The sequence below is a fragment of the Gracilinanus agilis genome, chromosome 3, assembly GCF_016433145.1.
Source record: "Gracilinanus agilis isolate LMUSP501 chromosome 3, AgileGrace, whole genome shotgun sequence".
Classification (NCBI taxonomy): Eukaryota; Metazoa; Chordata; class Mammalia; order Didelphimorphia; family Didelphidae; genus Gracilinanus; species Gracilinanus agilis.
In genome coordinates this window covers 28,061,660-28,075,068 of record NC_058132.1, presented here as the reverse complement: position 1 = coordinate 28,075,068, position 13,409 = coordinate 28,061,660, and the positions used below count along the sequence as shown (strand labels likewise).

Below are 13,409 nucleotides of genomic sequence, written 5' to 3'. Positions count from 1 at the left end.
AAAAAAAATCTTATCCAAAGAACAAACTTTGGGGAAATTAGAATAGACCAAATGTAAGTCAATGACTTCATGACACAAGAAACCTGAAAACAAAGTCAAAAGAGTTGGGGGTGGGAGGAAGAATAGGATGAAATATGAAGTATCTCACAGCAAAAAAAGTACTATGGAAATCAGGCAGTTGGTACAATGCTTAGAGTGCTGAACCTTGTAATATTGAAAATTTAATATTATATCATATGTAATATGCTAAATGTTTTGTTTAGAAATTGGTTTGAAAATATAATATTAGTAAAAAAAATTGGTGTGGTTGCTGTTTATAAAATAATTAACCCTTAAGTCACGAGGATTTTAGTAGCTTTTAACAATTTAATTTTATTATAAATATAGTCTAAGAAAGAAATAAGGAGGGAAGGAAATAGAAAAATATTTCCTAGCCTGTCACCCTAGTCTTACATGAGTGAGTGTCTTCCACTGAAGCCACCAATGCTGGATCACAGACAAGCTCCCAGTCAACCATCTCCAGAGAAAAATCCCTAGCCTACTCTATGGTCTCATTTTTATTATCCTCCTTCTCCACATCACATCCTTTTTCTGTGCATCTCAGGAACCAATCAAAGTCTCTCTGTTTGGAGTGTTCTAGCCAAGCCAATGGTCTGGTGCATATGAGCAGAAAGTTCACAGTCCTAAGAGGAAGGAGTTCCCTTCACACAAGCTGTAATCAGGGTCTTCCAAACACAAATGTGTGACCTTGGGCAAACATTTTAATTTCTCTTTGCCTCAGTTTCCTCAACGATTAAAATGGGGATATTAATAGTACCTGCATCCCTGGGTTTTATGAGGATCTAATGAGATAATATTTGTAAATTACCTGGCACATAGTAGGCTCTATATAAATGTTACCTCCTTTTTAAAAAACATTTATATTTTGCTTAGACTTATCTAGATTAGAAGATTAAGGCTTCCAATTCATATTTCTTACTATTTCTCCCTATAACTCACCAACCTTCGGGGGCAGTTGGGTAGCTCAGTGGATTGAGAGCCAGGCCTAGAGACAGGAGGTCCTAGGTTCAAATCCGGCCTCAGACACTTCCCAGCTGTGTGACCCTGGGCAAGTCACTTGACCCCCATTGCCTACCCTTACCAATCTTCCACCTATAAGTCAATACACAGAAGTTAAGGGTTTAAAAATTTTAAAAAAAAGTATATTAACTCACCAACCTTTTCCTTTAATTATTTAGATATTATGCCATTTAGTGAATATTTTTAGTATTTATATTAATTATCTATATATTACCTTTCAGCAAAATGTAATTTCCCTGTTTATTTCTTTTAACTTAATTAAGTCTAGTTTTATGCTGCTTTGTCTGAGAATATGATTACTTCTACCATTTTTACTTCAGATGAAGAATAATTTATCTCTGGCCCCTTATTTTAAATCTGTATCTTTATATCAAGTGTGTTTCTTGTAAACAACGTAGTGAGATTCTGGTTCCTAATCTTCTTCCATTTTATGTGTGAGTTTGCACCATTCATTTCCAGATTTATGACTATTAATTTATATTTTTCTTCATCCTATTTGTTCTTTTTCTTCTTTTTTGTTATCCACTCCTTCCTTATAAAGAGGAAGATGATAAGAGACAAGGAATGATCTCTGTGCTCCAGGTTTTGTATAATGTTTCTGCTACTTACTTAGTTTCTCTTTATTTCCCTAATATAAACTGCATTTTGGAAAACAAATTGGAACTATGTCCCACAAGCTGCAAATGATACATGCCTTTGATCCAGTAGTACAGCTACTAGTACTGCAAAGAAATTAAAGAGGAAAGGGACCTATATAAACAAATATTTAATGTAACCTTTTTTTTTTTACCCTTGTACTTCGGTGTATTGTCTCATAGGTAGAAGATTGGTAAGGGTGGGCAATGGGGGTCAAGTGACTTGCCCAGGGTCACACAGCTGGGAAGTGGCTGAGGCCAGGTTTGAACCTAGGACCTCCTGTCTCTAGGCCTGACTCTCACTCCACTGAGCTACCCAGCTGCCCCTAATGTAACCTTTTTTTGTGTGGTAGCCCCATCGAATGGGGAATGGCTGAACAAGTTTTGATATATGATTATAATGGAATATTATAGTACTCTAAAAAATGATGAAAGGGATATTTTCAGAAAAACCCAGGGAGACTTAAACAAACTAATGCAAAGTGAAGTGAGCAGAACTAGGAGGGCATTGATTTTAATAACAGCAATATATAAAGATAACCAACTCTGAAATGCTTAGCTACTCTGATAAATGCAATTATCCACAACAATTCCAAAGGACTAAAGATAAAAAAATGCTATCCACCTCCAGAGAACTGATGAACCCCGAGTGCAGAGTAAAGCATTTTTCTTTCTTCATTTTATTCCCCCCACCTTTTTTTCTCCTTTTCATAACATAGCTAATGGGGAAATATGTTTCACGTGATTTCTTATGTCTAATGAATATCATATTTCTTACCTTCTCAATAGGTGGGAGAGGAAGTGGAGGGAGGAGGACAATTAGGAACTGAAAACAAAAGTTTTTAAAAATAAAGATTTATCAGACCCACAGATGGAAGGTCCCTTTGACACTTCCTAGCTGTATGACCCTGGGCAAGGCACTTAATCCTCATTGCCTAGCCCTTAACTGTGAGGACAGCCAGAAGTCTCCTTCAAGCAAAGCTCTGGAAAGCCTAAAGAACCCCCAGCAGGAAAGCTCTGGGATAGCCCTAATTCAGCTAAAGGCAGACACATAGCTCAACTGAGACTTCAAACCCTCCTTCTCCTCCCTCTTTGCTGAAACTGTATGTTCCTACCAAACCTACTGATGTATGTATTCCCTGGGAATCTGGGTTAGATGGTTACATATTGACATATTGATTTATCAGCCTATAGAAAACGCTGTCTAGATTCCATGATATAAACCAAATCCATTGTACTAAACTTGTAAATCATTACCATCCATTGGGTATGTGAAAAGCTTACCTAATCCTTAAACCTGTTCAAATCTCTGTAAATTAGAAGCTGTGATCAATAAACTTTGCCATGATTTGCTACCAGCTTGTCTCTGGTCCTCTTGATCCCCAAACCTATTTTCTCATCTCCCCCACCCTTGTCCTGGGGTCCCTTCAATTATTTGATAGAGCTGGTCTCTATCACTTACCACTTCTACCTTGGAACCAATACACAGTATTGATTCTAAGACAGAAGGTGAGGATTTTGAAAAATAAAATAAAGATTTAGAAACACTGTTCAATACAATGCCCAATCACAGTTCCTGTCGTGATGAACCATGCTATCAACCACCAGGTATAAAGCTGATCTTTGTTGGTCCTTCATGTGGAAGAGGACCAATGACATCATAGGATGAAATCTTGACTGAGTTAGATTTAAGTGAGGCAGAGCTGCACAGAGTCATCATCCTCACACTCTTCCAGAGCCATTGACATCTACTGGCAAGACAGGAATCAGGACAATCTTTTGTAACCCAAGATGCAATAGCAGACCTTGACATTGTTGATGTCTGACCAAGCTCTGAGCACTCCACAGTGTCTACTTCAGCAGCCTTCCTGTCTCTTGGAACAAATTGTTCTCATCTTCCCCTTCTCGTGGGGGAAGTCTTCAAATGCTCAGTGTAGACATCCTCCTAGGTCACCAACAAGACTGAGGCTTACCTTCAACTTGGTTTAATATGTCTACAAGATAGCTTTACCAGGGTGTGACCAATGAGCATGCTACAGCTTCTTGGAATCACAGGTGAGAACTGAGTGAAAGTTGGGCACAAAGGTGGATGAGCATCCTGAAAAGAGACATGGTGCCATTGGTAGTAGCCAAAACACTGACCCTCCCACCAGAGGTGCTAGTACTCCCTGAACACTCCACACACTCCATAGAACTAGAGACTCATAATGCAGATCAAGTACATGCAAAAAGCACATTTTCTTTTCTTTTCTTTTCTTTTCTTTTCTTTTCTTTTCTTTTTTGACATGGATACTGTGAGGATTTGTTTTGCTTGACCAAACACATTTATAGCAGGACTTTGTAGAAAGCTATCCAACATCTCCAGATAATCTGATAAGGACAGCTTAGGTGATAAGAGAGAAACAAGAGACTCTGGATTTCTGTCAGCTCTTGGCTGCTTCTCCGAAGTGCCATTGAGTCACAAGCTTAATATATACAGAATTCAAACCCCATTTCACACAAAGGCACAGAGAAAGTTTCACAACTGCAGAGAATTGTCTAAGTTACAACTTAGACAATACAAAGAGGCTTCAGAAGCTTCAAGGTGAAGATAAGAACCAGGCTGAACTTTTAGCCACCTTATTATCAGTAAGCTAAGTCTGGGAATATTTTGCTAGGGGAGGAAGCCCCTGAATTTTTGGCCTTGGCTGTCTGAAACAACTTTTAAGACCAAGCAGTTGTATTTCTGACCAAGGGAAAGAATGTCAACCTCTTGATTGTTGGTTCGCTAAGAACTTAAGGCTTTCCAATAAAGCTATACTGCTTTCTAATAAAAAAAAAAAAAAGGTGTGGATCATAAAAGGAGTCAAAAGAGGAATCTCAGGTTTTTATCTTAGATAACACATCCTGTCTTGTTCTAATTTATAGAACAGAAGGATTAACACACGGCTCTGCTGGGCTACGTTGATCTTTTGATGGGGTCCAGATAAAAATATCCATTTGAGATTCTGTTTCTCTTATTGGCCTCCCGCATATTCACCCTTTTCTTTTAAAATTGAAGTGATTTATTACACAGCAAAACCTTTATTAATGAAAAGAGTCATAGAGTAGTTATAACCATCAGCTACACCTGGATCTGATGGGATTTCCAGATTATGCTGTTTCTTATGGCTCACAATAGGACTTGTTTTTCTTGCCTTCTTGATGGGGATATGAAAGAGAATTTAAACTTTTTGTTTATTTTAACTTAATCAATCAAGAACTTGGAGTCCCCCACCTTTCACACTTACTTATTCATTAAAACTTAGTCCTAAAAGACCACAAGCACTGCCCCACCCTGGGCAGTGCTAGGCAAATTAGGAGACTATGATTGGTTCCTGAGATGTGATAGACCAACCCACGGTGAAAGGAATTAGAAACCAGAGAGACAGGAAGTGATGTGGAGAAAACTGCTTATAAAAGTCAGCCAAGGGCATTCTGACTCATTCTGCTGCCTTGGTGGCTCTTGCTGAAGGAGGACTTCTACATTAGAGGCACTACTTCTGGGTTGGAGATTCTGGGTTGGTGATTAGGGCTGAAGAGATGCATGAAGACTTCTACCTGGAGTCTGAGACTCTCCCATTCTTCTGGTTGGAGATTGAGAACTGAAGGAACCTTTGTTGGAGTTGAGCTGGATTTCTTCAGACTGGCAATTATAGGGTATTTAGCCAGGCAATATTTTCTACCTCCATCCTTCATTTCTCCCTTTACTATCTCTGTCTTGCTGTAATAAAGCTACCAAAGCTACTAACAGCCTTTTGACTTGTTAATTTTTATAAATGGTGACCACAACAATTTTTAAAAATTCTTATATTTGTCAACCCCATTTTAATTATTACAGGGGTTCAGGGGTGAGGGAGGGAGAGTGTTTGGAACTGAAAATAAAATTGGATTAAAATAATGAATAATGAAAATACATGTATTGAGTCCCTGCTATGTGCCAATCATTGTTCTAAACTTTGGGGTTACAAACACAAAGGCAAAGACATTTCCTTCTCTCAAGTAGCTTTCATTCAAACAAGGGGGAAAAAAACAGTAGAGGGATGGTGGTCAGGGATGGTCTGGAAAGTTCCTGGGGTGTTGAGCAGGGCCACACAAGGTAATAAGTTGAAACACTCCCATCCAAGGACAATGGCAGAGTTGATTTGATTATTGTTCCTGGTTCCAGAACTGGAGAGAAACAATGCAAAACATTGGATTTGGCATCAGAGGAACTAGGTTATAGTTTCAGTCCTTCCTCTAACCTCAGCCTACCTATTTTTTTAAACCCTTACCTTCCGTCTTGGTTGACTCCAAGGCAGAAGAGTGGTAAGGGTAGGCAATGGGGGTCAAGTGACTTGCCCAGGGTCACACAGCTGGGAAGTGTCTGAGGCCAGATTTGAACCTAGGACCTCCCATCTCTAGGCCTGGCTCTCAATCCACTGAGCTACCCAGCTGCCCCCTATTCTTTTTTTTTTTTTAATCCTTACCTTTTGTCTCAGATTCAGCACTATGTGTCAGAGGTAACTCTGTTGGGAGGACCCTGCTGAGCTTAAGGCGGGTGTTTAAGTCTAGTTTCAAGGTTGGGGGCAGTTTCCTCTTGCATCAGAGGGGCTCCCCACTCCTGCATACCCCACAAAACCCAATCAGCCTTGTACAAGCCTCTAGCCAAGTTACTGGGCAGATTTAACCTACGTGGAGAGGTAGGGGAGGGGGCAATGGGAGGGCGGCGTTGTTCTTGACCTAGTACTTCCTAACCTGTTCTATGCAGCAGGTGTGCAGAAAAAGAGAAAAGACGAGGGGGAGTATGATTAGGGACTTTCTGCCTATTGCAGCCTGCACACCCAACAACCCTTTAGAAGGAAATGGCAAAGCACTCCAGAATGTCAGGAAAACCCCAAAGGATCATGGAGAGTCAGAGTTGGACATGCCTGAAACAACTCAACAATAATTTTCGTAGGAGCTCAATTATTTATTCTGAAGCTCTGGATTTGACATAGCATTTAAACTACTATAGCACAAGTGATGAGCACCAGGACAGTGATGGGTTGAAGCCTCTCCTCAATGAAAGTGTAATGAGAAAAATTGGCTGTTGTAACATTCTGGAGAGGGGTAGGCATCCCCCCTCTTTCCCATCTAACAGAATATTAGATTTCATTAACTATCTTGATTTCTTGAATCCCAAAGACTTTGGACGTACACAGCTTCTTGACTAACTTTCAAGGGCTGTTTACTTCTGCACACCAGCTTTGAAGATGACCTTTTGTGAAGGCTGATTATTTCAGAATCTCAATCAAGAAGCAGATATATAAAATCCAAACAAGGCAAACTGAGTATTTGGAAAGGAAGGATTGGGAGCTTAATTGCATCATTATATGTTCTCTTTTTATTTCTGTAAATAATTATTTCTAAAATAAAAGATATCTTGAAAAGCATTTAAAGTATATTTTAAAATGTATTTAAAATACTGTGAATTAGTGTAACTTACAACTAAGCCTTGTTTTTAGATCAAAGAATCCGGAATCAAGTCTAAAATTGGCCTCGTTCAAAAAAAACAAATTATTTCACAATTGCTGCCATCTTGAAACTTTCTATAGAAATACTTTTTTAGGTTCCCATGGTCTCATTCTCCCCTCCTCCTCCCTGAGAGAGTTGTTAAATAGCTGCCAACATATCCGTCTGTATCTCAGTTTTTTGACACTCGTGTTATAAAACTCTTATTAGATGGTGTCTTAAGATCAGAGTCTATATTATAGTCATATTTGCTTCTCTGGTGCCCATTTCATGGCCTTGCACATAGCAGGTATAGGGTTATTTGAATTTCTTTTTTAGTATACTATCAGAGGCAGAAGCAGAAAAATCCAGGGGCTAATGTTTCTGCCCTTTGTCTAATGTCTTGACAATCCCAGGGTAAAGGCTGAAGCTGTCTCCACCCCCAAAAACGTCTTCCCTGAACCTGGTCCCTTCTCCCTGTAAAAGTGAAATTTGGGAAATGCCATCTAAAAGTGTATATATTTCTATGGACATGGAAAATGTATCAAACTACATTTCCCGTGATCCAACGTGGTCCAACTGGTTTCCGTTTCCGGGTTTTTGGGCGTGGGGAACCCTACGTCTTGACGCAGGGAAGAGTTTATAATCTCCTGGGTTAGGAGGGAGCTCGCTCTTGGCCAGCAGACTCGAGACAGTAATGGAGGCGGCAGTTTTGAATGCTTACAAGCGCGTGGTCTAATTATCTATCAGCATGGCTTTAATTAAAATACTAATATATATATTCATACCAGCCTTTATCATTTTTAATATTTATATCCCCCTCCCTAAACCCAGACACCAGAAAATAGTTCACCAGTTCATGAGCTAGCCTTGGCTCTGTTTTGTGTGTGTATGTACACAGAAAGTTATGAATTATTGGGAACACCACCAAGTTCTTCTCTCCATCCAGCCTTCACTCCATATCCTGGAGAGATTAGCCTCATAAATCAGTGTAGTCCTCTCCCTGGTGGCTCATCCATGTCATGGACCATGATGCTGTGCTTAAAAGATCAGAGAACCATCCATCTGGAATTGAAAGGGACCCTAGAAGTCATTGAATCCAACTCCTTTTTGTAGAGGAGGAAACTCAGGCCCAGAGATCTAATAAGACTCTTGGCCAGGGATGAAGCTAGAAACAGGACTTAAATTCCAGTCTCCGTGACTTTAAATCCAGTACTCCAAACTATGACCCAACCCTTCCATAGGAAGAAATAGAGAAACTGTTGGGCTCCTCAGAGACCATCTAATCCAACCCATAGATGCACCAGATCCCTAAATAGTCAGCTTCTACTTAAAAGTCCTCCCACGACAGGGAGGTCCTCACTGCCTACCAAGGCAGCCCATTCTGATATTGGACAGCTCTCATTGGGAAGGTTTTCTTGATGCCTCCCCTTGTCTGAGGCGTCCACCCTTTGCCCTCTGGAGCCAAGAACACCAAATATGATCAAGCTTGCACAGAACAAATGTTGGAAGATTGCTATCATGTCCTCTTTGCCCCTTCCCTCAAATTTTCTCTTAACCAGGCTAAACATCCCCCAGAAATTTCAGACAAGAGTGTACTGACAGATATTTAACTGTTTCTCTAAAAAAAATGCCCACAACACATTTTTCAGTTTAATTTGCATTATTAACATTTTTCTCTGGCACTTTCTTAAGTCTAAACAATCAAGAAAACAATAAGTTAAGCCTCAATATGGAACATTTGCCCATTTCTAAGGTGTAAACACTTACACTAAAAACTTAATCAGCTTTCCAGGTTGAGCTGACTCCATCATACTCCTGCTTCATGCGCATAGAGACTGGGAAGATTGAAACAGAAATTCTTGGAGAGGGCAGCTGGGTAGCTCAGTGGATGGAGAGCCAGGCCTAGAGAGCCGAGGTCCTGGGTTCAAATCCAGCCTCAGACACTTCCTAGCTGTGTGACCCTGGGCAAGTCCCTTGACCCCCATTGCCCACCCTTACCACTCTTCTGCCTTGGAGCCAATACACAGTATTGACTCCAAGACTGAAGGTAAGGGTTTAAAAAAAAAAATTCTTGGAGAGCACCTCAGCCTTCCAAAGTACAGCTGATGCCAACAAGATTTTGAGGGCCCTTCATGTTGGCCCTTGGATTAGTAAATTAAAATTTACTAATTTATCAATTTACTAAAGTTTGCTAATTTACCAAATACCTACCAAGGTCATTGAAACCAAGCTGTGTGCCTAGAGACAGTGAACAGAAACTGGGCAGAATAAGTGAAGAAACACCCTTGGGTGCAGTCCAAGTGTCCTCTAAAGGACAGAACGATCCCAGTTGGTAGATGAGGGAAGGACTTGGGGAATCTAGAGCAGAAGTGTACAGGCAGCCTGAACCAAATTAAAATGTAACCTGAAAATATTTAACATCAACAACAACAAAATACATCAGGCAATAGATAATGTTAATTTGTGTTTTTCTAAGTCAATACACAGCCCACAAAGATCCTTATATACGTGCAGTGCCTCCATTTCTATTTGAGTTGGTTACCACTTGACCAGAGCATCCTTTAGAAGCAGGGTTCACATCACCAGATTTAACTAATATGGACTGGGATCAATGAGAGCATCCTTTAAGATTAGCTCAACAGAGATTTCTCAGCTCTCAGGAGAAAGGCAGAAACTCAATTACAGATCTGTGGGTACCTTAATCTTTCTGTTTCAGTGACCCCATCAAGGGCTCTGAGCCCAAGATTTATGAACTTTAAATACACACACACACACACACACACACACACACACACACACACCTGGGTATCCCTTCCATATCATGACTTTCCCCAATGTAGTTTTGATATACTGTGGATCACTCTAAGAAATTAAAGAAATTAAATGGTGGAGTGGGGAGCAGCAGGAGTCTCAGTGCCTCTGATCCTCCAGGAGACTTAAAGAGATAGCAGTTTTAAGCTAAAGTGCATGGAAAGGGGCAGCTGGGTAGCTCAGTGGATTGAGATCCAGGTCTAGAGACTGGAGGTCCTGGATTCAAATCTGACCTCTGATTACTGCCTAACTATGTGACCCTGGGCAAGGCACTTAATCCCAGTTGCCTTGTCCTTACTGCTCTTCTGCCTTGGAACCAATATTTAATATTGATTCTGAGACAGAATGTAAGGGGGAAAAAAGAAATAAGGTATGAATTTTTTGGAGTTTTGCAGAAGCCACAAATGACATATGAAGGCCAGCAGAAGGCACAGAAATAGCTTAGAAACTCAGAAATACATAAAATATATGTATAGTATTGTATAATATTGATATATTTTATCTTTTAATACCACAAATATATGCAATTTATTTTACTATAAACACCCCATAAAAGAAACAATTCAGACTTCTTCTCTTATATGGCAGGAGAGCCAAAAAAATTTACATGGATTTTCCAGATCACAAGGGTACCATGCCCCTAATCCCCTGAGGTATAGAAGGGATATCTGTATATGCATAGATAAATAATATATATATAGTTTACTATTTTACAATATAATTGAATTCTTTTGTAATCCTGTGCATGTTAAAAAGATGATTCTGAGGAAGAGCCTATAGACTTCACCAGACTGGCCACCTCAGGGGTCTCATGCCTTACATAACTGGGAAATACTGTTATTATTCTTCTTATTCTCACTTTGGATTTCATGGAGTTCATAGAAACTTTTTTATCTTTACTATTTATTGAGTTGTGACAAAAGTGAATGAAAATGATAGCTTTTTGCCATTGAATACAAGTGTTGAGGTAGACACTCATCTTCTTTAGGCTGCCTAACTTGTCAAGATTATTGGTTGTGGTCTATCAGATTAGCCAATATGACAGTAAAGGAAAGTGACAAATGTCAGAAGGGATGTGGCAAAATGGGGACACTAATGCATTGTTAGTGGAGTTGTGAACTGATCCAACCATTCTGAGGGGCAATTTGGAATTACGCACAGAAAAGGTTATAAAACTGTCAAAAGATCCTTTAATTCCTGGGTCTGCATCCCAAAGAGATAAAAATGTTTTAAAAAAAAGTGAAGGGAAGACCTACTTGTGCAAAAAAATTATAACTGCTCTTCTTGTGGTGGCAAAGAATTGGAAATTGAGGGCATGTCCATCATCTGGGAAATGGCTGAACAAATGGTGGTCTATGATGGTGATGGAATACCACTATGCTGTAAGAAATGATGAGCAGGATGATTTCAGAAAGAGCTGGGAAGACCTCCATGAACTGATGCGGAGTGAAATAAGCAGAACCAGGAGAACACTGTATACAGTAACAGCAATATTGGGGAATGATCAACTGTGATAGACTTAGCTATTCTCAGCCACGCAGTGATCCAGGATAATGCTGAAGGACTTGGGACAAAGAATGCTCTCCACCTCTAGAGAAAGATCTGTGGGAGTCACAAATGCAGATCAAAGCATACTATCTTTTCACTTTAATTAATTTGGGTTTTTATTTTGGGGTTTTGGTTTTATATGAATATTCTCTTACAATAATGACCAATATGGAAATGTGTTTTGCCTGATAATGCATACAAAACCCAGGGAGTGAAGGGCAAGAGGAAGATAATTTGTATGTTATAACTTTAGAAAATATGTGGGAAATTGTTATTACATGTAACAGGGGGAAATTTTTTAAAAATAGAGGGGGCGGGGAAGACTATCGGTGCGGGTACTGTCCTTGTCAGCAATAGTAGCATCCAAGGGGCTGAGGTAGCAGGAATACCCAGTCTCAAGACCAGGCTCCCAAACCCTCCCAGGAGGATGATTTATTTCCTCGAGTGGCACATTTTGGCAGAGCCTTACCAGCAGCTTTCATTCCCATAAAGATGATAAATGTTTCTAAGCCTGGGACTCTCAGAGGCTTCACAGGATTTACAGCTGGAAGGGACTAGAGGGTATATAGCCCTAACGTCCTTGTTATAGAGATGGGCAAACTGAGGCACAGAAGGAAATCTTCAGGCCCACAGTGAGTACAGCTGGGATCCTCTGACACCCACACATGCTGTTCCCCTTTCCACTCCCCCGTAGCGCTTCCCTCTCCCTTTTAAATAGAGACAGACGGAAGATGAAAGGCACCTGTTATTTTTTCTCTCCCTCTCCCCTAAGTTCCCCAGCAGCCATCAAGGAAGGACCCAGCTTCCGAGGTATTTTCCATCTTTCCTGTCATTAAGCTGGAGTCAGAGGGAGAAAGGAGGTTCCCCCCCACCTTGAGAAGAGAAAGATGGAATAAGATAAGCAGAGAGGAGGTAAAATTGCTATCTCCCGTCTCCCCTCCTTCCCTAGGCTGAGCCCAAGCCCTCCCACTCCAGGGCCAGCAAGCTTACATCTGTGTTGCTCCAAACTTTAGGTTACAAGTCCTTGAGCACTTGCTGGATCTGAGCCACAATTTTGTCGAATTTCGAAGTATTCAGGTAGCCATCCACATAGCCATCTCCTCCCTGGGAAGTCAAGAGAACCAATACGGGATTGATTCTAAGATGGAAGGTAAAGGTTTAAAAAAAAAAACAAAACACCCAAACTCCCACTTAAAGATCTCAAAACATTGCCCCATAGCAGCCCTAGGAACTAAGTAGCATATTGTTGTTCCCATTTTCCAGATTAGGAAATACAGTCCCATGGGTCAAAGGACTTGCCCTGGGTCATACTCTGGGGCAAAACTAGAACCCCAATCCAGAGCCGGGCCAATCTCACCTTTTTAGAATGCACCAGCTTGCCAGCCACAGAGACCTCAAAATCATCCGAGAGTACTGGCTGCTCAACCTAGATCAGAGGGATGTGGGGAGAGGCTTAGCTCTGCAATACCCCCATCAACAGACAGACGTCGAGCCCATCCGCAATAGGGGGACCAAGGGCCCTCCCCCCACGCCCAGAAGTCTACTCACAAAGGTTAGCCGCCCTGGGAAAAGCTCATTGAGCTGCCTTTTCAGTCGGCTGAGCTAGAGACGAGGAAGAGGGAGTCACCATCCAGCGGCCAGCCTCAGCCCCCTCCCCCAACCTCCACACCTCAGCCGGGCACAATCCCCAGGAGACGGGACAAAACTCACCCGAAAATGAGAACTTCAGGAGTCACTGGAACGCCGGCAGAGACAAATAGATAGAAAGAGATACAAAGGCAGAGACAGAGACATCAGAGATTTGGAGAGACCTGGGCGGAAAGGGAGAGAGAGAGAGAGAGA

General features: G+C 40.9%; 1 protein-coding gene across 1 annotated transcript in view; it reads right to left on the bottom strand.

Annotated features, from left to right (window-relative positions):
* Positions 1-12,581: 12,581 nt before the first annotated feature.
* DLL3 (delta like canonical Notch ligand 3) overlaps positions 12,582-13,409 on the bottom strand; it is an 8,508-nt gene continuing 7,680 nt past the window's right edge. Inside the window, exons 9-10 of the mRNA XM_044668606.1 lie at positions 12,925-12,993; positions 12,582-12,671 (exon numbers count right to left, since the gene is read on the bottom strand). Coding sequence (XP_044524541.1) covers positions 12,582-12,671; positions 12,925-12,993 — 159 coding nt within the window. The remainder of the gene's footprint in view (positions 12,672-12,924; positions 12,994-13,409) is intronic.